The 25,547-nt window shown below is 42.1% G+C and overlaps 1 protein-coding gene across 2 annotated transcripts; it reads right to left on the bottom strand.

Moving 5' to 3' along the window:
- Positions 1-1,086: 1,086 nt before the first annotated feature.
- On the bottom strand, positions 1,087-22,043 carry DDX19B (DEAD-box helicase 19B; the record flags this gene model as incomplete). Of its 2 annotated transcripts, none has more annotated exons than XM_082863367.1 (12): positions 1,087-2,538; positions 2,972-3,163; positions 3,627-3,789; positions 4,334-4,571; positions 4,943-5,120; positions 7,351-7,465; positions 8,032-8,134; positions 10,305-10,397; positions 10,679-10,814; positions 11,883-11,936; positions 12,823-12,871; positions 21,972-22,043. In XM_082863367.1, the coding sequence occupies 12 exons, from the start codon at positions 22,041-22,043 to the stop codon at positions 2,477-2,479; spliced, it is 1,455 nt and encodes a 484-aa protein (XP_082719493.1). In that variant the 3' UTR covers positions 1,087-2,476. The 2 variants fall into 2 exon arrangements, with proteins under 2 accessions (XP_082719493.1, XP_082719494.1); XM_082863368.1 differs by lacking the exon at positions 21,972-22,043 and adding an exon at positions 19,662-19,794.
- Positions 22,044-25,547: the final 3,504 nt, after the last annotated feature.

Here is a 25,547-nt window from a genome sequence, read left to right as displayed (position 1 = left end):
TTATACTCAGAAATGATGTCTTAGTAACATGAACATGTCATAATTCAGTTAAACATCAATAAAGAATACATTAATGACTGATTAGTTCTTATGCATACAGCCAATGAACACTCCAAAAAATCAATAAAATCCATTGTTTATGGATAATGAACATATCCAGAATTTTCCACTGGGCCCAAATCTCCTTTTCTCAAGCAAGTTTCTTTTTGTAGGGCACAGTTTATCATTCCATACATAGGAACTTACTAAAATCAGCAGAAGAAACTCTGGGGACTGAAGCTCAAGGGCTCCATACATTTTTACATCACTGATGTCTCAAAATGGCACAAGGTCACAGAAGCAGCTATGGACCATTACGCCCTAGAGGCTAAGCGCTGGCAGGAACGAACATGGGCTGCAGTGACACTGGGGGGACTTTCCAGAGCCATCCATACAGTGAGTCTTTCTTACCTTTTAAAAAGACACATACTCGTTTGGGAGTTTCTCCCCAGGAAAATACATTTAAACTCAAAACACTGCATAAACTTCATAAACTCCATAAAACCCATCCAGTGAGTTCTTAGAGGTCTAGCCCCAGATAAGGAACTGTTAATCTAGATTTCTACCAGATACCCATTTATTCCTACTATTGAAGAGTCTGAAGCACATCGCTTCCCATTTTCCTGCTCAGATTTAGGGCTACTCAGTAGATAGGTTATACATGTTGTGAGAAGGTGGGATGTACTCCTCCTGCAGCCTCAGGAGTCCACACTCCTTTAATTATTGCCTTTGTTTTAAGTTATTCCAGGGTTGGTCCACAGGACTTTGCGGGGGTTGGAGGGGGCATAAAATTTCTTCCCTTCTTACAAGACTCCCTAGGTGGGTCAGAGTTGGCCAAAAGTACAAACAAGACTCAACACAGTCAAGTGCCCCCAGGGGAATGTGGCAGGACTGACAGTCTGCGGCCCTCTCTGTAGCATCTGTAACGTCAGATTAGGGAAACCACCTGGGAGGCTGACTTGGCCCCTTCCCTTCCCAGGAGACAAATCTGGCCCTAAAACACAGAAATGCCTACAAGGAAGGTCTGGGATTGGAATAGTTCTCATCACAGAAAATCCCTCTTTAAGGCCTGGTCCTAGATAAAGTGGCCCTTCCGTATCGAAGTCAAAGAGCTGAAGAGGACTCTCAGCTGGGGTTTCATATTGCTCTTGTAACTCAGTTTCATCTCATCTTTGCTCTGTCACTCTGTGGGTACCAACAGCTTTGGCCAGGTATGAGGAAGTGTCCATTACTATTATTTGCTCTGACTGCTCTGCACAAAGATGCCAAGTAAGGGTGGAGCAAAGGCCTTGGCAGTTACTCTTGCCTTGGACAGATGAATGGCTGTAGTCCACCTTGTCCCTTAGTTGCACCTGTTTGTATTCCAAGCACTGTGAACGCAGATATTCAGAATCCCTTTATAATCAAGATGCCTAAATTCTGAAATCATTCCCCAGCTCTGTTAAAAAACTTGCCTTCTGTGATCTGGAGGCAAAGCAAGGATTTCTGACTACTGTTGATCGCTTCTGGAGCCCTGAGACTGGCCATTAGCAACTTGAAACCACAATTTTCACTGAGGATCCAAACCTCAGAGCACCTTTTATTTGCTAACGGCTACTAAACGGTCAAGGTGATGTTAGGGATGTAAAAAAGATGCTGCAAGTGCCCACAAGGTCAGGTTTTGTGGCAAGCCAGGACCACCACTAATTCTCCACGATGACTTCTCCACAGGACTTGCTCAAGCACAAGCACAGTTATCAGATGTGCATTCTGCACAGATTGCACCCACTGAGAAGAACAAGTCATGGTCTGCAACACAGACTTGTATACACCAGAGATCCCAGGTTGGCATTGTGGTCCATGCTTAGCAGATCTTCCTGCTCTGGCCATAAGGACAGCGGGGACCGACAAGACTCAGACGAGCTGTCCCAACCCAAATCCAAAGCAGCAGCTCGCAGGTCTCCTCTGCTGTTTCATGCCACACTCCAAACACGATGACTGGCTTACACACCTAAGCTACTCGGTCTCTCTCTCTCTGTGTTCCCTCTTCACCTCTACTCTATCACTTTTACAAGGGCTGGAGGCTGGCCTGAACAATTCTAAGCAGAGAACAGGCCGGGGCTGCCACAAAGGCTCCTGAGCAAGTGATCAGCCACAACATCTAGGTTAGCGTAATGATGTGGGAAAACGCTGGCCAAAAAAAAGACAGAATTTCCAAAAGGTAAATTTCTATGTATTCATGCGTAATCTTCAAAAGTTGTGTAAACAATTTTTTTCTACCTTCCCCCATCACTTGTACAATTTTTGTCAAGTCCAAACGTAATTTAAAATGAGGTAGGTAGTTTCTCTCTACTCGTGCCTTCATCTTTGTGTTGACTGTTGAGGCCTGTGCCGTGAAAGCACTAGTGTCCCGTGCAGGGGGAGCACCAAGGGTGGCACCAGTGACTGCAGGAGCTTCTCAGTTGGCTATTTTCTCAATCTCGTCCAAGTCATCTGTGTCCAGTCTTTCTATTTTCTTATCTGGAGGAAAGAAAAGAGAATTCAAAGAGAGACCAACATGGGGTTACAGAGACACACACTCAGGGAAGGGACAGCACAGCAGGGAGGGAGGAAACACAGGTCTCTGCTGCCTAGGAACGTGCTGTGCCTCTGGCCACAGAGATCCTTCACTGAAACCCAAAGGCTTCCAGTGACTGAGCAAGGGACACGGACAGCAACAGCCAGAGCCCCAGGCCCCTCAGCCTGGCCGGGGGGGACTGTCATTCAAGTCCCTGAGCCCTGAGCTCTCCAGGTGTGCTCTTTGAGAACTTCCACATTGTAGGGAAGGAGGGGAATGGGACAGAGACAAAGGCCTCTCTCGGGGCCACAGGAAAACCTACCCTTCACCCTCCCCTCCCGCCCAGACTTGCCCTGTAAGGTAAGGGCCCAGCAGGGGACACTCCCAGGGACTCACTGAAATGCTCCTGGATTCTGTTCAGGATGTTCATGCTGTGCTTGCTGTCCACCATGTTCACGGCCAGGCCCCTCTTGCCAAAGCGGCCGGTGCGCCCGATCCGGTGCAGGTAGGTCTCGTTGTCCGGGTTCCCATCCTTGTCCACGGGAAGGTCAAAGTTGATGACGACAGACACCTGTTCCACATCGATACCTGCATGAAGGAGAGTTGGACAGGAGTAAGGATGGGAGACAGAAATCACTGTCGTCCACAGTCAGGCCTACACACGCCAACCTCAGGTGGAAGGAATAGTCTGGGATGGGCCAGCTCTGGGATTCAGACAAAGGGGCAGGTAGCAGAAGCCAGAGGGAGAAAACAGAACTGTGGCAGGTGCTGACCAAATTATGAAATCAGCCATCAGGTTCCAGAGAGCCTCTGCTGGATACCAGTATCTGGAGAAGCAGCTAAAGCCTCACTGGGGGCCCCAAGAAGAGCAGGTGCCGTTCTAAGCCACCAAGTCAGGACTCCTGGCTTCTGTGAAAGTTCTCCTCTGCTGAGGGAATACACACAGGCTCTTCTAGAAAACAGGATCTCCCACAAACCACCGGAGTGTCCCGCAGACGAGGATCTCTCCCGCTACCCCGAGCCTGCAGACCAGGACACAATCTCTGCTCACCGCGGGCACACACGTTGGTGGTGACCAGAACCTTCTCTTTGCCCTCTCGGAAGCGCTCAATCACTGCAGCCCTCTGCTCCACCACCATTTCACCACTCAGCAGAGCCACCTGGTGGCCTTCTTTGGAGAGCTCTGCTGCCAGCCAACTAGCTGTTTTGCGGGTCTGGAGTAAAAAGAATTGTTTTAAGCGAAGATACCTGTAAAAAAACAAATGAAGACACCTGCAGAAAAGTGGCTTGTTGCCATTAATATATATGAAGGCTCTACTGAGTTCAGTCAGCAGGTTAGGCTTAAAGTTTCTGAATATTTTTTAGCCATGTGATTTTTTTTGGACAAATTCCTTCAATGATCTTAGTGTTTATCTATAAAGACTGGTTTGAGCCAAAGGTCTTCATTCCTAAATACCCTATATTATTAAAACTTTAAAATTATTTTCCTGGATGTTATTTGGAGGTTTTTTTCCCAAGTTATCTCTAAGAAGTGGGACCAAAGAAGGTTTAGATCTTTAGTCTTCCCCTTACAACTCATTACAACCTGTGAGAATATGTCCTGAGGCAGATGGAGGTGATTCATTTCCTTTCCAGCCACAGGGAAGGAACCTGGTCCCCCAGCACGAAGTGGAGCTGGCTGAGAGGGAGGGCGCAGGGCCACACCCTCCAGCGGAGCTCCTCCCCCGCAGGCGGCCTCCTGCTGCCGCTGCTACTCACATGGCAGAAGATCATGGCTTGAGCAATGGTGATGGCCCCGTAGATATTACACAAGGCCTGGAACTTCTCATCTCTGCTATTGCATAGGACGTAATACTGCTTGATGGTGTCCAGTGTCTCCTCCTCGCGCTTCAGTTTGATGATGTTTGGGTCTGGAACCACTTTCTGGGCAAATTTCCAGACAGAGTCTTCGAAGGTGGCAGAGAAAAGCAGCATCTGGCAGTTCCTGGGAAGCATCCTGCAAGGGAAGGCCCAGGTGTTCGACATGACCCCGACCCAGTGTTTCACTGCAAGGAACAGAAGCACAGCCTCCCCAGGCTTGGATGACCTGCGTCCCCAGGAAGGTGGCAAAGCAGGGAGGAGCACTGCAGGGAGGAGGGAGGAGCAGACGTGGGGCAGGCACGGGTGGTGGTAGAGTCCCTGAGTCTCCTTCCTCAACCCAGGCTGGGGGTATGGTCAGTGTGACATGGAAATGGCCCACCAAACAAACGCCTCTGAAAGCTGCAGAGTAAAGAACCTGGCAGGGGCAAGAAGAGGAGGGTGAAGTAAAAGGAGATGATGCTGCAGATCAGGAGGCCGAGAAGTTCCTCCTGGCTCATGAGTTCCTACCTCTGGATGCGGATGCTCTGATCTTGGTGGCCCTGAGTAGCTATCATCACGTCAGCCTCATCCAGAACAAACACCTTGATCTTCTTGGGGTCAATGAACTTGAGCTTGGAGCACCAGTCCAGAACGGTCCCAGGGGTGCCAATGACAATGTGCTCACTGATCTTCTGACCTCTTTCCACTGTGGAGACAAGATGTGTTCTGTGGGTACTTCCATGGCAAAGCCAGCTCTACTCTCTGAGCAGTTCTAAAGCTATGATGTATTTTAAAGCAATTGTTTTGATGTTTGCATTAATATTTTAAGGAAAGGTTAGGATAGCACTACAGTATTTAATGGACATACACACACAAAACAGTAATGCTGAAAAGATTTGGTAAGAGTATAAACAATGAGATGGAAATGGTATTCTTTTACATTCTCTATAATCATCAATCCTCTTTTAAGGATTTCTTATCTTTATTTCTTCTGTCAACATCATTCTCCCTTGCCTGGGTTTGCATTTCCTCACAAGTAGACTTTTTCAAAGTTCTCACTCCAGTATACTCTGCCTCTCAGTTCTCCCAGCATCTATGTCAAATGAGTCAGTTGCCTTTACGTGCCCCTTTCCCAGGTCAGTAAATAAGATTCATTATGAAAGGTTTTGTCTTTTCCAAGAAACAAACTGCCTCTCTTAGAGTGCTTCCCCAGACTAGGCCTGGCACAGCATGGCACATTCTTGGCCCTGTGCAGCCTGAGATTGAGAATTTGGCTCATTTTGGGTTAGATGGTACTTACTGATTCAATTTTTAGTCCTTTAATTACAGTATAACCTTAACCAAATACATACAAGCTCCCATAGAAGTCACAGCCAAGGGACTTCCCTGATGGTGCAGTGGTTAAGACTCCACGCACCCAATGCAGGGGACCCAGGTTCAATCCCTGGTCAGGAAACTATATCCCACATGCATGCCGCAACTAAGAGTTCACATGCCGCAACTAAGGATCCCATGTGCCGCAACTAAGGAGGCTGTGAGCCGTAAGTAAGATCCAGTGCAACCAAATATTTTAAAAAAGTCACAGAGAAAATTTTGCCTTAACACGAACGTTGAGTCAATTTAAAGCTAACAAATGCTCCTTTTTACTTCAGTTAACAAACCAATTACTGCCCTCCACAAACAAATACTCAGAATCCTCTGTCATTCTAACTCAGATACAAACTGCAATATTTTAGATGTCTTAAGACATCTAATCTAGACTTAGATTTTCCACTAAGTTTTATTGTCATATTTACTTTTCTCTTCAGAACTGACATAAGAGGACTTCCCTGGTGGCACAGTGGTTAAGAGTCTTCCTGCAAATGCAGGGGACATGGGTTTGAGCCCTGGTCTGGGAAGATCCCACATGTCGTGGAGCAACTAAGCCCGTGTGCCACAACTAATGAGCCTGTGCTCTAGAGCCCACGAGCCACAACTACTGAAGCCCCCGTGCCTATAGCCTGTGCTCCGCAACAACAGAAGCCACTGCAATGAGAAGCCCACACACTGCAACAAAGAGTAGCCGCCGCTCGCTGCAACTAGAGAAAGTCTGTGCGCAGCAACAAAGACCCAATGCAGCCAAAAACAAATAAATAAACAAATTAAAAAAAAAAAGAACTGACTTAAGTTGGCATTAGGACATGTACACCAAGTGGACTTCTGCCAGTCATCAAGTCACAGGTTTGTGTTAAAGATCCATAGGACTCAACCAAGATTCCAACAAATTTATAATTACTTAAATATTGTAGTTTGTTGTAAAACAAGCAAAAGTAGACAGAATGGATAAAGAAAAAATAATAATAAAAGTATCTCCCAGGGTTAATTGCCATGAACATTCTAGAACACTTTTGCTCTTCCAATGACATTAAAAAAAAATCAGGCTATTTTTTAAGTAATTGGTCTGCTCAAAAAGTCAAATGTAACGTAGTGGAGGGGATGTGAGGAGACTATTCTAGACTGAAAGAAAGAGATATAACAACCAAATGCAATGCATATACACTGACTCAGTCTTGGTTCACAAAAAAGACATAAATACTTCTGGGACAATTAGGGGGAAATGAAATGGACTAGATGTTAGTTATTAAAAATGTGTTATTTTCTTGGTTGTGATAAGGGTATTGTGGATATGCTGCAGAATGTTCTTACTATGAAGTGCACACTAAAGTACTTAGGAATAAAGAGCCACAGTGTCTACAATTTAATTTCAAATGATTCACCACAAAAAAAAAAAATACGGACACATACACAGGTAAAGCAAATATGGCAAAATGTTTACTTTTCGAATCTAGGTGGAAGGCACATGTGTTCATTGTATTATTTCAACTGCATACATTTTGAAATTTTTCAAAATAAAAAGTAATTAGCTTAATTAACAAGGATCACATATTCATACTCACATTTATTGCCACGAACAGCATAAGCTAGCTTCAGTTCAGGGTAAAATTTGCCCATCTGCTCAATCACTTTTCCCGTTTGAAGAGCGAGCTCGTAAGTTGGGGAGAGGCACAGACACTGGTAGGGAAAGAATACAGAGAGAGAATTCAAGACACTATTATGCAACAGGGTATTACCATTAGAACTTAATGATTCCTCCAGCTGAGGCTGAAGCAAAGAATATATAAAGGGCACACCATTTGACTCTTTAAGCTGCAGAGTCATAAGCTGTAATTCTCGGGGGTCAGAACTCTGGCTGGGTAAAGACAGTTGAGAACAGCTATTGGCCACTGGAGTACCAAAAGCCCCATGTGAGTAGGGATCTGAAATTCCATTTGGAGATAAGCTTCCTTTTCTCTTACTCAGAAGGTTCTCAGAAGATCCTAATGGATGATAGTTGTAGATTAAGGAGGTTTTTCTTGCAACTAAGGAAGCCAAGCCTATCAGCAGTATCCCAGGACTGGCAAATCATCGAAAGGGGAACAGGATTTTTGTTATTACTGGAAGATCAACCATGCTGTTTGTGCTCAACTTACGGGGTTCTAGTTTATGTGAAAAGTAATACAAAGCTCAGCTTTTAATCCATCAAATGGCATTTCCCTTCCAGCTCTGAGTTAGAAAACCCCAATTCACCAAGCCCTTACCTGGGGGTATCTGTTTGCAGGTTCTACTTGGCTGAGCATGGCCAACACAAAGGCAGCTGTTTTACCAGTACCAGACTGAGACTGGGCTATTAAGTTCTGTGGGCTGCACAAGAAAACAAACTGTTTAGGTGTATAAATCTCATGCATTCTTTCAGTGAATAAAAATGAAGCATAAAGCTTAATTAAAGAATGAATATTCCAACTTAATTTACAGAAGGAGGCCTTGGATTCTGTAGTAAAGTTACATACGCTAGCTTCACAAATAGAAGATTTTATGGTTTTGATTTGAAGTACTCCTTCCTTATCTTTTATCTATTCTTGACATAGCAGTGAGTGATTCTTTTAAAATGTGAGTCAGCTCATGTAACTTTTCTACTCAAAAACCTTCCAATCACTCCAGATTTCATTCACAGCAAAAGTTAAAATTCTTCTAATGCCGTACAGGGTCGCACCTGATGTGGCTCCCCACTAGCTCTCTGTTCTACCACCTCACCACTGCCCTCCCCCTTCCTCACTCCACTCCACCACAACGGCCCCCCGGGGCTGCTCTGGAAACATGCCAGCCATGCTCTTGTCTGAGGGCTTCTGCACCGGCTATACAGTGCCTGGTACCACTGTCCCCAGATGATAACATGCCAACTCTCTCCTCTCCTTCAAGTCTTTGCTCAGATATCACCTATTTAATGAGATTCTACCCTAACTACTTGATTTAAAATTGCAACCTACTTTGAAAAGCCTTAAAAAAGATGTACTGGTAGATGGATACATGATAAAGCACAGTAAATAGTCACAGTAAAATGTCACTGAAAGAATCTAGGAGGTGGGTATATATAGGTATTCACTATAAAATCCTTTCAACTTTTCCATAATAAAACATTGAGAGTAAAACTGCAGTCAGGTCCTTGGTATTCCCAATCCCCCCATCATGCTCTATTTTTCTCCTTAGCACTTATCACCTTTTTAAAAAAGACCTTTATTGAGATATAATTCATATACCATACAATTCATCCATTTAAAGTATACAAGTCAATGATTTTGGTATATTACATTAATGATTATTTTAAACTGTGGTAAAATAGATAATGTAAAATTTGCCATTTTTAAGTGTACAATTCAGGGGCATTAATTATATTTACAATCTATCATCTTTTAACAGACTATATATTTGATTTATTTTTAATAAAAATATATCATCTATACTCCAAACTAGAATGTAAGCTCCTTGTGAGCAAGGATTTTGGTCTGCTTTGTTCACTAACGTATCCAAGTGCCTAGAATAGTATCTGTTACAAACCAAGCCCTCAATAAATATGTTAATGAAGAAAAAGTACTAGAAAATTCTCTCAGATCTCTTCTAACATTGACAATCTAACACTGAGCATCTATGAAAGCATCAAGATCCATAAATACAAGTGGCAAATGTGAAACAATCTAATAAACATTCAATTTATTCATTTTTAAGTATGCTCAAAAGACATTATCCATCTTGAAAAATACATTATGACACAGAACAAAAAAAAACTTTGAGAAAATACAGACCTAAAGTATCTATTTTCAGACAAATAGGGAAAGGGGGATTTAGGATTATATGCAGTACAAATTTAGATAATCGTATGTGATGTAGGGATCAGTTTTTATAAAAAGTTCCTCATGCTCTAGAACCTTGTTCCTCAAAATGTGGTCTGACACCAGCAGCACCAGCAACACCGGGAAGCTTATTAGAAATGGTGAACCTCAGTCCCCACCTCAGACTTACTGAAATCAGAGTCTGCATTTTAATAAATTCCTATGAGATTCAAACACCTGTGAAAGAGTAAGAAGCACTGCACCAGAAAATGACCTTAGCAATTGTACTATTCTGGTCTCCTAGAACCCTGTTTGGTTTTTGTCTTCTACATTTGACACATATATTTTACTTATCCATATAATGAAATCATGGTGTATATAAATGATATAAATGTATTTACCAACATAGAAATATTATTATGTAATTATCGTATCAAAAAAACATTTAAACATTTTATATGGTTCCTTTAAGAAAAAAGTATACATATGCAAGTTTACATAGAAAAACATCTAGAAGTCTCTACTCCAAATATTAATAGTGTAGGGGAGAGGGAGATTACAAATTATTTCTTTTTTCTTATTTTTCACTGTTTTCTAACTTTTCTAAAATGAGCATGTAATTACTAGTATAGTTTTTTAAAATAATAAAAGTTAAAAAAAAAACATGGGAGGTTAAAAATGGGATAGAGTTGCATTAGGACACGTACGGCTCAGCAAGCATTAAAGGCAATGCATTCTCCTGTATCTTCGACGGACGGTTGAAGCCCATGGCGTAGACTCCCTGGAGAAGCTGTGGTTTCCTAGAAAAACAGTTAAAGATGAAAGTCACAGTCTCTTTGGTTAAGGAAAGAAGCCACATATCTAGCTAACAGTACTAGAATTGTGAACTGGACACAATGTATGAGTGCGGCTAAAGCTTTTACAAATTACCTAGAAATTTTACTTACTAGCCCAAAGCAGCTAAATTCTTTTATTAAACTTGTGTTAAGTAAAAATGTTCTGTAGTGATGAAAAAACACTTGTAACAGGCCTAGGATTTCTATCTAAACACAAAGGGGAGAGACAGAAAGTAGATACTCACAGCCGAAGCTCCTCGAAGGACTTCACTGAGTAGAGCGGGGAGTTTGGATCCCGCTGCAGGACTTCTACTTGGTTGGTGTTATCAACAAGGTTGCTTCTGATCAGCTTGTTGAGTAAGGACTGGGCGGCTCTGTCCTCTGTCAGGAAAAAAAGAGTGTGAAGATTTTAAAAAGTCCATGAAATCCAGCGTGATGATCTCATCTGAATTCAGCTGCCATTGGTATTTTAAGCAATAACATGCATTTGTACTGGGGCTCCTAATTCAAGGTATAGCTTAGTTTTGATTTATAAATGCATTTAAAATAGTTTTATTAAAGGGAAAAATTATGATACTCGTATCATCTGTTGGGGCCTCATATTCTTCTTCAGAACTCTATTCCTAACAACTATCCTTTCTTGAGGTTACTGATTTCTCCTATCCAAACCCAAATATTTACTCCCCAATTTACACTCAATATAAATTTAAAATTATGAGCTTAAGGGACTTCCCTGGTGGCGCAGTGGTTAAGCATCCGCCTGCCAATGCAGAGGACACAGGTTCGATCCCTGGTCAGGGAAGGTCCCACATGCTGTGGAGCAACTAAGCCCGTGCGCCACAACTACTGAGCCCACGTGCCACAACTACTGAAGCTTGCGTGCCTAGAGCCCATGCTCTGTGACAAGAAAAGCCACCACAATGAGAAGCCCGCACACCACAGCGAAGAGTAGCCCCCACTCGCTGCAACTAGAGAAAGCCCACGCACAGCAACAAAGACCTGATGTAGCCAAAAATAAATAAATAAAATAATAAAATAAAATTATGAGCTTAAAAAACACATCACAACAATGGAAAAAAAACCAAATTAACAAAGTCTGTATCTTGATGTTGGATAAGCTGTTCATTAAATGTGTCAAAATACCAACAAATATATATAATTTTATTAGGAAATGGTGACGCAAGTTAAAATTTCTTTTATAAAGACCAATACAAGATAATCATTCAGGGAATATTTCCTGCTGCTGCTGAAGTTTATCAGTTGTTCAAAGTAAAATTTCTCTAAAATGTAAAGAATTAGAATCCCTTTACCAATGACTATGTTGAACTTTTATTAGCACTGTGACTCCCATTAAAGTCCAGCCAAGTAAGGTGTAAAAATGAAACCTCATAACATTCCATTCTCTTAGACTGTAGAACTTCATGTATATGTAACTCTAGGCTAAGTTACCTTTCTCTTCTTCATCTGACTTCTCTGCATTAGCATTGGTCTTGACCACAGCACCTTTATCAGACACAAAGCGGCCGTCATTCAAAATCACATCCCATACCCAACAGCTGAGACAATTCAAATTCTACGAGACACTAGAAATGTAAAGGCCTGGGGAGCAAAAAAATAAATGAGGAAACCAAGCCACAGATAAAAACATTTTATTGTTCCTATACAAACAAAGGTATGAAAACTGTCGCTTATATTTCAGTTCTTTCCAAGTCCTCTCACTTTACCTCAAAAACTAATATTAATCCCTCACACCATCAATATTTCTCTCATGTTACAGAAAGATGGTTTTAGCAATGACCAAAACCACCTTGATGCTCAACAGAGGAATATCTATATCTATGCAAATCATATTTCATCAATATACAAACACCATAGTGCCATTAAGACTCTTTGTATATAAATTGTTGATTAATAGAAACATATATTCAATGTTGTAGTTCTGTAAAAACATACAGAAAAATAATTCAGAGTGAGGTGTTACAATTTCTCCCCTATAATGTTAAATACATCAACAAAAATTCAATGGACATCTTAGGTTTTTGGTAGCTACGATTTCAGAATAATTACAATAGGTTAACCCTCAGGTTGTTCATACTTTGTCTATCTCATCTCAAATTGAGGAATATTTTAAAAAACAAATAATCATTGGCAGTATATTTTCATGGTTAGTAATACACTTTATAATTTATAAGCCAATTAGGCATCCTCATGCTTATATGAAGCAGACCACCAAACAATCCCGTTTGTTGATTCCCAAGTCAAATGACTGCCAATATCTGCTGGCGCCCTGTCTGGTACACATATATTTTTTTTCCAGACAGTTGTTATGTTAAAACATTAATACTAAAGGAAATTATTTTTGTTTTCAAACTAGCATTTAGTTACTCACCATTGGCATCTGGTTTGATTTTCTCTTCCTTAAGATGCAAGTTGCTGAACTAAATGGAGAACATGGGGGGTAAAGTGTCAGGAAAATCACTTAAAAGATTTTGCATCAATAGTGCCTCCCCCAGTGAAGCTGGGAAGAAATGAACCACTCTCATGACCTATTCGTTAGGACATAGTCATTAGGTTGTTCTGCTGGGCTCCTTTTGTTAACTAAATGTTAGAGTGAGAATAAACAAAATATCCCACAAAACCAGTGGAAAAAAACTGGTTACACAACAGCTCAAAATCCACACTTCCTAACTACAATCCTTAGAAAGAATTATAATAATTTGTGAGTTTGCTTAATGCCCAGATTACACAGATTCTCTCAATCTCTCAACAGAATACCATTTAAGTTGTCACTCTCATTTTTCAAACAAGAGGAAATTTAGAGACATACTGGAAAATGCAGTCATTCTTCAGAGAACACTGAGGCGAGAAGACTGCAATGAAAAGCATCTGTGGGTGGGAATCAGTCACGCTGCAGGCTATGTTGGAGTGACAGGGCCACAGCACGCCAGTATGCATCCTCACATTCGGGTTGCCTCGTGCTAGATGTCTGGTATTTTAAATTGGGAACAGCCTAGAGCATCATGGCACACTATGTAATCAAAATACCCAGCAGGATGAAGTGGGACTAGAAAGGAAGGGATAAAGGAAAGACATTTCAAAGAAAGATTTATTAGGACTTTGATCAAACACTGTAAGTTAGGGATATCCTGGAAGGACTTATCTCCCCTATTAGTATGAAAATTTGTCAATTATACCTCAATAAAGCCAAAAAAAAAAAAAAGAAAGAAAAGAACAGAACTTAAAGACAGGGGATATTTTTATTTTTAGTTGACCTTTGGATCTAGCCAAAGCAGGTGCTCTAATCATAAAATATTAAGTGGGGCTTAAGATATCATGTAGAGAAGGGAAAAAGAATGAAAATCACCACCACAATCAAATGGCTATTGCTTAAAGCACCACTTGCACAGGTTTTCTATGTCTTGAGGTTCATTTCTGCTCTTCCTCTAAGTCCAATAAAGGGGAAAGTGGAGGGAGGAATGAAAAAACTGTTTTAATGGGTAGTTAGCTGGGAATGGAGGAACCTCACTTCTATTGATGGAAACTGAAAAGGAAGTTTCTGGTGTCTGTCTACTTCGCTGTTGGGGTGGATGGAGGAGGAAGCAGGGGGCGGGGGAACACACTGGAGAGACTGGCAAGACAGGGAATTGGCAAAAAAAAAAAAAAGGAAATCACTATGAAGCAGTAAAAATCCTTCATTAATTCTGAACGACAGAGAGCACACTAACAGATAATGAATGAGGCAACCTGCACCATGTTATGATATATAGTAGGCGTTCAATATATTCTAGTCTTCATTAAAGCACTCCTTCTTCCACATCCTGCCAATGAACATGGTTTAAGCCTAATATTCAAGGCTGTTAAAAACAGAGACAGACAGACTGACTTACTGGCAATATTTACAAGAACAGGGTTAATAGTACTCACTCCTAGGGTGATAACTGCTACCTAAAATAAATGATAGGGTTGAGGTATAAGTGAGTTAGAAATATCCTTTACTGTAATAATCAGTGATAAATGGACAACCTATTCTTTTGTTGGTATATTGTTAAAATTGAAGCTAACAGAGTAAATAAACAGTTAAAATAAATAAAATGCAACGTACAGAAAAAGTTGATAGCAACAATGTAAATGAAACTAAGAAATGTTGTTTTGATTACAATGTATCAGAATTCTGGAGAGGTTCCAGCAGATTCTGAAAACATACTCAGCCCTCACTTTGCTGTAAGGATCTCAAAGCCTAAACAGCAAAAGCACCAGGACAGTGAAGTTCACATCACCTACTGCAGTGTCAGTGAACTAAACGCTGAAACTTACGTTGAAAGTCCAGTTAGTTCCGATTCCTTCCTTTGCTCCATTTACTTGGACCAAAAAGGAGAAACCAATTTCTCTTGCAACTTCATTCAAAACTATTTTGCAATCCAAAAAATTAACCAAAAGGCAAAAAAGCCAAAACATCCACCTTATAATATCTACATTTTTTCAAGGCCTTTAGTTAATATTTTCGCTTTTAAGATGTGTTAAAATAATTGGAATCTATACAGTTACACACTGCATTTTATTCAAAAGCTACTTGAGAAAGGATTCTTGAGACAGAAGAAGGAAGATTAAATGGTTATTCAGTTATACTGAATAAGGAATGCCTTAGGCACAATGGTGAAGTAGGAGACTTAAGAGTCTTACTCATTAGAGTTTCCTACCCCCTTTGCCCTTCTCTAAATTGAAATTTCCTAAGGAACAAGGGGAACAAAGAGGAACCACAGGGGAATGAGGAAATAAACATAAATAGGATTTAATATTTTCTTTTCTAAAATGAATAAGAAATGGAGCTTGATGAATATTTAAAACACAGTAACCTTGCACTGCACATGTCAGAGTCACCTACATCACACAATTCCTGTGGAGATCCTCAGTGGGAGTTCCACAAGGCAGAAGGAAAGAGCTGTCTTTACTCATTTGTTCAGTTTTAGAATATTGGGATCTATTATAATTTACCTGTGCAAGATTAAGTAAATTCACAAAACTTATCCAGGTTCAACTAATCTGTACAATATGGATAAGTAATTCAAGATTCCTGCAAAGAAAATGAATTATAGATAACAATAACTATAATAATAACAATCACTTATATAGCACTTATTTCAGGCATGTCCATAAATCAGTGAGGTAGGTACTATGATTATCCCCATTTAATAGATGTGGAAATTGAGGAACAGAGAAGTTAAGCAATTTGCCCAAGGTTATAAGTGTTGGGCCCAGAATACAAATCCAAGTCTGTCTGGCTACAAAGTCTTAGGTCTTAACTTCTACACAATAGTGCCTCTCATAGATGATACTAATCTCAAAAAAATAATAATAAACTTAAAGATGATACAATGATGCAGTCACTTTGGAAAACAGTATGGCAGTTCCTCAAAAGTTAAACACAGAGTTACTATATAATCCAGTGATACCACTTTTAGATAGATACCCAAGAGAACTGAAAATGTCCACACAAAAACTTGTACATGATCAAGTACATATGAATGATCACAGCAACATTATTCATAATAGTCAAAAAGTAGAAACAATTCAAATGCCCAACAATGGACATCAATGAATAGATAAATAAAATGTGGTATCTATACCATGGAATATCATTTGGCAATAAAAGTGAATGAAATACTGATACGTGTCACCACATGGATGAACCATGAAAACATGCTAAGTGAAAGAAGCCAGCCACCAAAGAGCACATATTATATGACTCCATTTATAGGGAATGTCCTGAATAGGCATATCTAAGGGGACAGAAAAAAGATTAGTGGTTACAAGGGGCTGGGCTGGGAGGTTGAGGAGAAATAGGGGTGACTGCTGACAGGTACAGGTTTCTCTCTGAGGTGATGAAAATGTTTTAAAATTGACTGTGGTAATGTTGATCTAATCTTCCTATTACATAAAAAAATTAACTCAAAATGGATCACAGACATAAATGTGACATTTAAAGCCATAAATCTTCTAGATGAAAATACAGGTGAAAAGCTTTGAGGCCTTGGGTAAGGTATATTTCTTAGAGAGAACACAAAAAGAACTAATCATGAAAAAATTGACAAATTAGAATTAGCCAAAATTGAAAATGTCTCCTCTTCAAAAAAGTACTGTTAAGAAAATTAAAAGGCAAGCTCCAGTCAGGGAGAATATTTATGCAAATGACATATTTGATAAAGGACTTGTATCCAGAATACATAAAGAATTCTCCCAACTCAATAATAAGAAAACAATCAAAATTTTTAAGTGGGCAAGAGATTTGAAAAGCCACTTCAAATAAGTTATACAGGTGGCAAATAAGCACATGAAAAGACTCTCAACATCATTAGTCATTAGGGAAATGTAAATTAAAACCTCAGTGACGGGCTTCCCTGGTGGCGCAGTGGTTGAGAGTCTGCCCGCCAATGCAGGGGACACGGGTTCGTGCCCCGGTCTGGGAAGATCCCACATGCCGCAGAGCGGCTGGGCCCCTGAGCCATGGCCGCTGGGCCTGTGCGTCCGGAGCCTGTGCTCCGCAACGGGAGAGGCCACAACAGTGAGAGGCCCGCGTACCGCAAAAAAAAAAAAACAAAAATAACAAAAACAAAACCTCAGTGACATACTATACACCTATTAGAATGGAGGGAAAAAACTGGCCATGCTGTGCTGGTGAGGATGTGGAGCAACTAGAGCTCTTAGCCATTGCTGGTGGTATTACAAAATGGTACAGCCACTTTAGAAAACAGTTTGGTTTGTAACTTATAAAGTTAAACATACACTTAACATATAACCCAGCAAATCTCACTATTAGGTATTTACCCAAGAAAAATGCAAACATAAGTCCATACAAAAACCTGTATCCTAATGTATATAATAGCTTTATTCATAAATGCCAAAAACTAGAAAATACACAAATGTTCATCAACAGAAGACTAAGTAAGCTGTGGTACACCCATGCATGGAATACTACCCAGCAATAAAAAAGAACAAACTACTGATCCATGCAACAACATGGCTGAATCGCAAACGCATTATGTTAAGTGAAAGCCAGATTTTTCAAAAGGCTACATATTATATAATTCCATTTATACCACATTTTGGAAAAGGTGGAACTAAAATGACACAAAACAAATCAGCAGCTGTCAGAGATGGGTGGGGAGAAGGAAGTGAATGCAAAAAGTTTGAGGGAACTTTTTGGAGTTGTAGAAACGTTCTATATATTGATTGTGATGGTGGCTACACAACTGTATGTCTCTGTCAAAATTCACAGAACTGTAGCACTAACAAGGGTGAATTTTACTTTATATAAACTATATCACAACAAACTTGACTTAAAAAAATTAAAAGGCAGTCCAAGAGATCCAACATTCAACTGATAAGAGTCTGGAAAGAGGAAATGAAGAAAAACCAAAGGGAAGAAATCAACAATGAAATTTTTCAAGAAAATTTCCCATAACACAAGGACAAGAGTTTTCCAGATTGAAGTTCCCACCCAGTGCCTAGTAAAATGAATGAAAATAGACCCATATCAAGAAACATCATCATGAATTTTCTGAATACTGGAGACAAACAGAAGATTCTTCAAGCTTAGAAAGGGAAAAAGAGGTCACATCAGGAATCAGAATGGTCTCAGACATCTCAACAACAAATACAGAAATCTAGAAGGCAATACAACAATGTCTTTAAAATTTGGCAGGAAAATAATTTCCAACTAACAATTCTACACCCAGCAATACTATTGTTCAAATGATAGGGCAAAATAAGCTAATTTTGGAAAGGCAGTATCTTAAAAAATTTACTTCCTATACACCTTCAGAAAGCTGATAAATGGCTCCACCAAATCGTGAAAGATGAAGAGAGGGGATACAGAAAGGGAGGGATCCAATACAAGAGAAGAGGAGGAAGTCCCCAGATTGAGGGCAAAGGGAAATTTGCCCTGTTCCCCTCCAGCCCCCAAAATGAACTGGGGCAACTAGTACAGTTATTTTGTTTGTTTGTTTTTTGCGGTACGCGGGCCTCTCACCGTTGTGACCTCTCCCGTCGCGGAGCACAGGCTCCGGACGCGCAGGCTCAGCGGCCATGGCTCACGGGCCCAGCCGCTCCGCGGCATATGGGATCTTCCCGGATCGGGGCACGAACCCATGTCCCCTGCATCGCAGGGGGACTCAGAAATGGAATTGACAGATCACTTGATGTGTGGGAACATCCTGAGATAAACTTAGACAATTAGCAAAGAGGCTGGGGTTGAATTGGTGATAAACACAAAGAAAAAAAACGGCAGTTACAAATTCCAAGGGAAAAGTTGTATAGGAAATAAAGGTATTCCTGAGTTACTAATAATATAAGCACAGAATACTGATCTAACTAAAATCACAATATAATGGAAAGATGGGGAATGGGAAGGTGTGCTTTTGTGATGGGGAAAGGAGGATGGAGTAAAGTGTCAAAATCAATAAACACCTAAACCGGAAAATTCAACAAGTAGCAAAGCAAGCATGTTATTCAGGGAACAAGGAGGTCAGTATCGTAAATCAATGTCAAGAGAAATAACAGTTTTCTTTGGAGAGGAAGAAACTGGCGGGAACCACTTTCTGAAACTATTTGACCCTTTATCTATGTGCATATGAAACATTTTTATCAGTTATAAAAAATAAGACCAAGTCCTTGTTCTCGAGAAATTAACAGAAGTAAGTACCAACAAAGCGGGTTCAAAGCACTATGAGAACTCGAGTGTTTAGGCGGGAAAAATGAATTCCACATAGTAACGTTTAACCCATATCTTGCTTACTGTGTGTCAGGCCCAGAACAAAGTTAAGCGGATCAGGAGAGGATTTACTGCCAAGCCTACAGAGTCAGTCATTCATCATCACTGAGCAAGCTGAGGAAGCACACAAATATGAATGAATAAGCCATGGTTCCTGAGCCCAAGCAGCTCAGAATCGGAAGGTGGAAAATGACACCTACATAGGTGATTATTACAATTCAGGGTCCTGACTCCAGGAAGACAGGCGGGCGCCTGGGCTCTTTAGCTATGGGAGCGCTCACCTGCGCTTACGTAATCTGTCGGGGGTTGGCGGGTGGGTAAACAAAGCCAGCTCAGGGTCCAGGCTCCATCCCTACGCGCACCCCATCCCGGCCCAGACCAACCTAGGGAGTGTCTTTTCCCAGGCATCTGATCCCGGCCAAAACGGCCCCCTGACCCTTTTACGGCTGAAGCCAACTCACCGACTCGGCTGCCGCTTCCTGCTCGTCCACCGCCAGGGCCCACGAGTCGGTGGCCATGGTCGCAGGCACGGCTGGGACGCAGGTGCCGGCAAACTAGCCGGCTGGCGCGGCGCGATCCGCGATCTGGATAGACTCCCGCCCCAAACAGGGGGGAATTCTTTCGCTCAGGCGCTGGGGATCGGAAGCGGCGCGCCGCAGTGACGTCAGAATCCGCGCCGGACCGGCCGCCCCTCACCCGCTTTGCACTGGCACTTTTGTCGCCTTCAGGCCCCCACCCCTTCATTGCTCTTGGTTTCTTATCGAACGTCCAGAACCACAGACTAAGGTAGTATCTTAAAGTGCCTAAGGTCAACCGGCTCTCCAACCAAAGAGCAAAACCACGTTTTGCTCTCTATTGCCACCGTGCTGGGAGAGATGCCACATTCTCTCCCAGCACGGTGGCATAGAAGATGCTCATATAGATTGAATATACCAATACACAAAACCGTTACGGATAGTAAGCAAGATGAATTTGAAAGAGATTTTTAACTTCGCTTTTCAGGTTGGTAATTTTAAATGTCCAGGTGTTGGATAGAGTGTTGGGAATCAGCCCTCTCAAACACCGTTTGGTTAAAAATTTGTCCCACAGACTATGTGCCAACATCACTTACAGGAATTTGACCTTGAAAAATACTCAGAGTGGGTGCTAGGGAAATGTGTTCCAGGTAGAAAATCAGACAAAAAGCAAGCAGGTTTGTGGAACCAAACACAGTTTTTGGGATGATGACAAGAACCAGGGATGAAGTTGATAGGAGGTCCATGAAAAGGGCCGTGCAGAGCAGCTTATGAGCAAATGAGTTCACTCGAGGGATCGCCCCACTCTGGTGTAACATTTAGAGTTAGCCTTGCCTGGCTAGAATCCCAGCTCTCTTATGTAAGGGTTCTGTGACTGGGAGAATTAAAAATATGTGTGTGTGTGTGTATACATGGCTTTTAGAAGAGGTAAAATAAGGATTGTGACACTTTCCCTTAACTGGGATCAAACAAGCTTCTCTCTCCTTGCTACTTCACTAGAAAGAAGCTGGGCACTTCCCTGCAACCTGAGTGAGAAATGAATCCCCACTTCTTTCACTTTGCCCGTAATCCACTACAACAAATTAATTTCAAGTTAACAGTGGGGTCTACGGGGAATTTTACTTGTAGACTATAAGTAAAAATGTTTGGGAAAGGGTAAAGCAGTTCCTACAATCCTCTTCTTGCCATGATTCTTTTTCTCCCACACTCTTTACAGGGTTAATTTGGGGGAGATTTTTTTGGACCCTACAGGTGGGGATATGCAAGAAGAAAAAGGTAAATATGCATTATGGCAGGCCATGACCTACATCTCCTCATGTGAGAAGCAACCCTGGGAATGTCTTGCCAAATTATATTGATCACAGGGCTAAAAGAGGTTAAGGAACTTTTATGTTTAATGAGGTTAAAAATAAGCCATTAAAGGTGCAGAACTGTATACAATAGGATCCACTTGTGCAAACAAAACAAACTCATATATGCTTGTACATACTACAGAAAATGTATAAGATACCCACAAAACTGGTATCAGTGGCTGCTTCTAGTGAGGGGCTCTAGAAGTCTGGGGTGGGAGGAGACTTCCTTTTCATTGTGTACAGCTAATCCTTTGAAAATTTTTCCATGTGCGTGTTTTCCTTTTAAAATTGTATTTCAGACAAACAGGAAAGGGAATACTAAACAGACACCTAGATTCCCACCTCACGGCTTAAGAAATAAAACAATTAAGATTCAAATGAAGCCCCTGCATTGCCATCCCAAGAGACAGAAGCTCTCCTGAATTTTAGTGCTTATCTTTCCCATAAATGCTTTTAGTATGTATAGCTTTTCCTATTTAAAAAGAAAAAAAAAACTTAAAAATAAGCCCCAGGATTCTAGACTTTTCTGTGTCCACCCCCAACACCTGCACAATGTGAGACTCCTGGTAAGAAGGAAACTGGTTCCCAAAGTGGGGCTGTGGAGAGGAATCAAGGGAATAAGAGCACCTGGATTTGAATTCAGCCTCCTGCATTTACTCCCACGTGACCTTAGGCAGCCCGTCTCCTCTGAAATCCTGGTAAGCACTCATCTCACGGTTCGAGGATTCAACATCACAAGGTTAAGGGCCATCGGCCCAGTGCCTGGCCCTTGGCGAAGGCTTGATTAAATATACGCTGTTATTATTATTCCTGTCCCTCCCTCCCGTCCCAGCCCGGGGTGGGGGCGGGGAAGAACCCTGAACGTGGAGAAAAAGGTCTTGTTTCTACCCTCAGAGATACTCACGTCGCCCACAGGCAGGGCGAGCGGAAAGTGCCCTACGGCGCGACCTCGGAACGGGCTAGCAGCCCCAGCCATCGCCCCTCAGCATTGCGGTTACCACCGCCAACGGCCGCTCACAGCCCGAGCCTCATTGGCTGAGGCCTAGAAGCCAGTCCCGCCAGCCAATCAGAGAAGGGGAACGGCAAGCCTGGCGCATGCGCACCAAAGTACCTGGGTGCAAAAGGCTAGGTCTAAGTTTCAACAGGGGTAGCCTTTGGGTATTGAGCTTTTTTCCCCCCCTCCCCCCGCCTTGAGTGTTTTAAACCGAGTTGTTTTTTGCTGAATGTCAGGCTCCCGCCTTAGGTTGGAAACTCCGTAAGGACAGGGCAGTGCTCTCCTTAATCTTGATCTCTAGGGTCTAGCGCATAATAGACACTCACTTGGTGAATAAATAGATGAGGAATGCACACCCCCCCCCTGACCCCCAGATCAAACATTTTTATTTTTAATTTATTTTTTAATCAATATTTTATTTTATTTTATTTATTTTATTTTATTTTTTGGCTGCACTGCACTGCAAGTGGGATCCCAGTTCGACCAGGGGTCGAACCCCTACCCCCCTGCATTGGAAGCGCGGAGTCTTAACCATTGGATCACCAGGCAAGTTCCTATTTTAAATTTATTTTTAATCTTTTATTTTTTGGCCAGGCTCTGCAACATATGGGATCTTAGTTCCCTGAACCCGTTCTCCCTGCAGTGGATGTGGAGTCTTAACCACTGTTCTGCCAAGGGAGTCCCTGTCGATCAAACTTTTTTTTTTTTTTGTGGTACTTGGGCCTCTCACTGTGTGGCCTCTCCCGTTGCGGAGCGCAGGCTCCGGACGCGCAGGCTCCGGACGCGCAGGCTAAGCGGCCATGGCTCATGGGCCCAGCCGCTCCGCGGCATGTGGGATCTTCCCGGGGCACGAACCCGTGTCCCCTGCATCGGCAGGCGGACTCTCAACCACTGTGCCACCAGGGAACCCCAGATCAAACTTTTTACTCTTTGCCTCTGAACAAATAGGTGAAGAAGCTCATTCTCTAGTTTAGTCCACTGCTACTCCAAGTGTGATCCCCCAGTAATAGCACAGATAACACGTGGGAGCTTATTAGAAATTCAGAATCTCAGGCTTCGCTCCAGACCTACTAAATTGGGATCTGCATTTTAAGATCCTAGTGAGGCAGGAGATAGATGGGCCCCAGGTTAGACATTTACAACTGGCCTCCCGTTTACCTTTCATGAGACAGAAAAAAGTGGGTCAGGCTGGATACTTACAACTAGCCTCCTGTTTGCATTTCCTGAGACAGGAGATAGGTGGGCTGCAGGTTAGGCATTTACAATCAGTCTCCTGCTTGCTCTGAAATAGAAGCAATGACAGGGACAGGGTAAATAGCCAAGCTTTGTCTCTTGTGGATGCCTTAAGATAACAGTCATGGCAAGAGCAAAGAGGGGCAAAACCTTGTTTGAGTAAAGGACCAAGGGATCTCCGCTTCCCCTCACCTTGGGGCAAGGGAGACACTACACATGGGCACAAAGGCTCCTTGGGGGTCAAAAGTCAGGGGACAGCTCCAGGCCATGGTGACTCTTGCTTCTCCCAGACAGCTTCACGTCGGGATCCATCTTGACTGAGAGGTGCATGCGCACCTAAGGGGAGGGTCCTGAGACAAATTAGCCAGGGGAGAACAAAACAAGATGATTGGCCAGAAGGAAGACAAAGACCCGGAAAACTGCCCCTTTATAAAGAATTTAAGAATTTCCCAAAGGCGCAACTCTTTCTCTGAGTTCGCCCATGTGTGTTTCTGCATGTACTTTGCTTTTCCAATAAACTTTTTCCTTTTCTCTTTACCTTCTGCCTCCTCGCCTGAATTCATTCTTGACAAGGCAGGCAAGAACTAGGGATCCAAGCCCTAGCCGCTGGCCCCTGTGGTCTAGTGGTTAGGACTCCCGGTCCGGGAACTAAGATCTTGCTTCCAGCTACCACTCGCTGTTAATTGCTGCAAGCTACTGCTTACTGCTGCATGCATCCGAAATCACTAGGTGACTCCTATGGTACTTCATGGTCTGAAAACTCTTCAGTCACCCCCATTTGACCTAATAGCAAATAAATGAACATTCAAAGTTCATTTTATAGATGATAAAAGTAGCTTAGGTGCCATGGAAGAATTAGACTACATCCTTCCAAAACTAAGTATTTTAGCTGTACTATCTTGAGCCCCTGCTATCTTCCTCATGCCCCCAGGTAAGGTTCAACCAGTATTCTACTGCAGAGCAAGCCATGTGTATAGCACTCACTGTTACCTACAGTCCTAAGCAATTAGCCCAGAATAAGTTAGTAGTTTCCTAAAATAGACAATTTGCATGTTGCATTAAGATAGTTTTCCTTCTATTATATAGTTGACACTATCTGCCAGGGAAAAATATTGTAACAGGGAAGAGCCAAATCTGACTACATGTTGGATCTATTTCTTTTACTTTAACCTTTGCTTTCCGCTGCTTTGTTCACTAAAAGGATACTGTCTATACATAGTGGCCTGCCTCAGGGAACCCTGCCCCTGAATGTTAAACCAAAGCGCCTTTGTTCAGGGAAATATCCCGACCTTGTCCACCTGTGGATGGCTGCAAGAAATAAGAAATTAACACAGCCCTGAGGTTGGCCATTGCAGGGGATATTTGCAAAATTTATGGTCTTTTTACTTTACTTCCTCATCTCCTCCCCCTCTCTACTATAAAAGAAACTGGCATCCACACCCCAATAAGTGGTTATTTTGAGACTTTAGTCTGCCATCTTCTCGGTCTTCTGGCTTCCTGGATAAACTTGTATTCCTTGCCTCAACACCTTGTCTCTGATTTACTGGCCTGTTGTGTGGTGAGCAGAGCGAGCTTGGACTCGGTAACAGTATCATAGAGAACTGGGTAATTATCTGAATAATTCATGTAGAAAATTCATTTTTAGAAGAATGTGACTTTTGGGCTTCAACAATTTCTCTTCATGTGTGCTGAACCAATCACTGGGGAATAAAAAACATTTTTTAATCTATCTTCAATTCTTTTGTTAGTGAAAGTGCTATATTAACAGCAACAACTATGGCAACATAGCTAAGTTATTAAGGCTACAACCAATATTCCTTTATTTTGAAAGTACAGTTTGTACAATTTTGGCTCCATTTTAAATGTGCGGGAACAAAAGTCTGACCCATTTCTCAGGTTGTTGCGACTAAATATGCTATTTGGGGCCATTTTGTTAAATATCTTTTTTTCTTTTAATTAATTTATTTTTGGCTGCATTGGGTCTTTGTTGCTGCGCGGCTTTCTCTAGTGGCAGAGATCGAGGGCTACTTTTCATTGCGGTGCATAGGCTTCTCATTGCGGTGGCTTCTTTTATTGCGGAGCACGGGCGCTAGGCGCGTGGGCTTCAGTAGTTGTGGCTCACGGGCTCTAGAGCACAGGCTCAGTAGTTGTGGCGCGTGGGCTTAGTTGCTCCGCGGCATGTGGGATCTTCCCACACCAGGACTCAAACCCATGTCCCCTGCGTTGGCAGGCGGATTCTTAACCACTGCGCCA

The sequence above is a fragment of the Leucopleurus acutus genome (assembly GCF_964270905.1).
Source record: "Leucopleurus acutus genome assembly, chromosome: 20".
Taxonomy (NCBI): domain Eukaryota; kingdom Metazoa; phylum Chordata; class Mammalia; order Artiodactyla; family Delphinidae; genus Leucopleurus; species Leucopleurus acutus.
The sequence above is the reverse complement of the archived record's forward strand: the minus strand, read 5'-3'. Positions and strand labels throughout refer to the sequence as shown.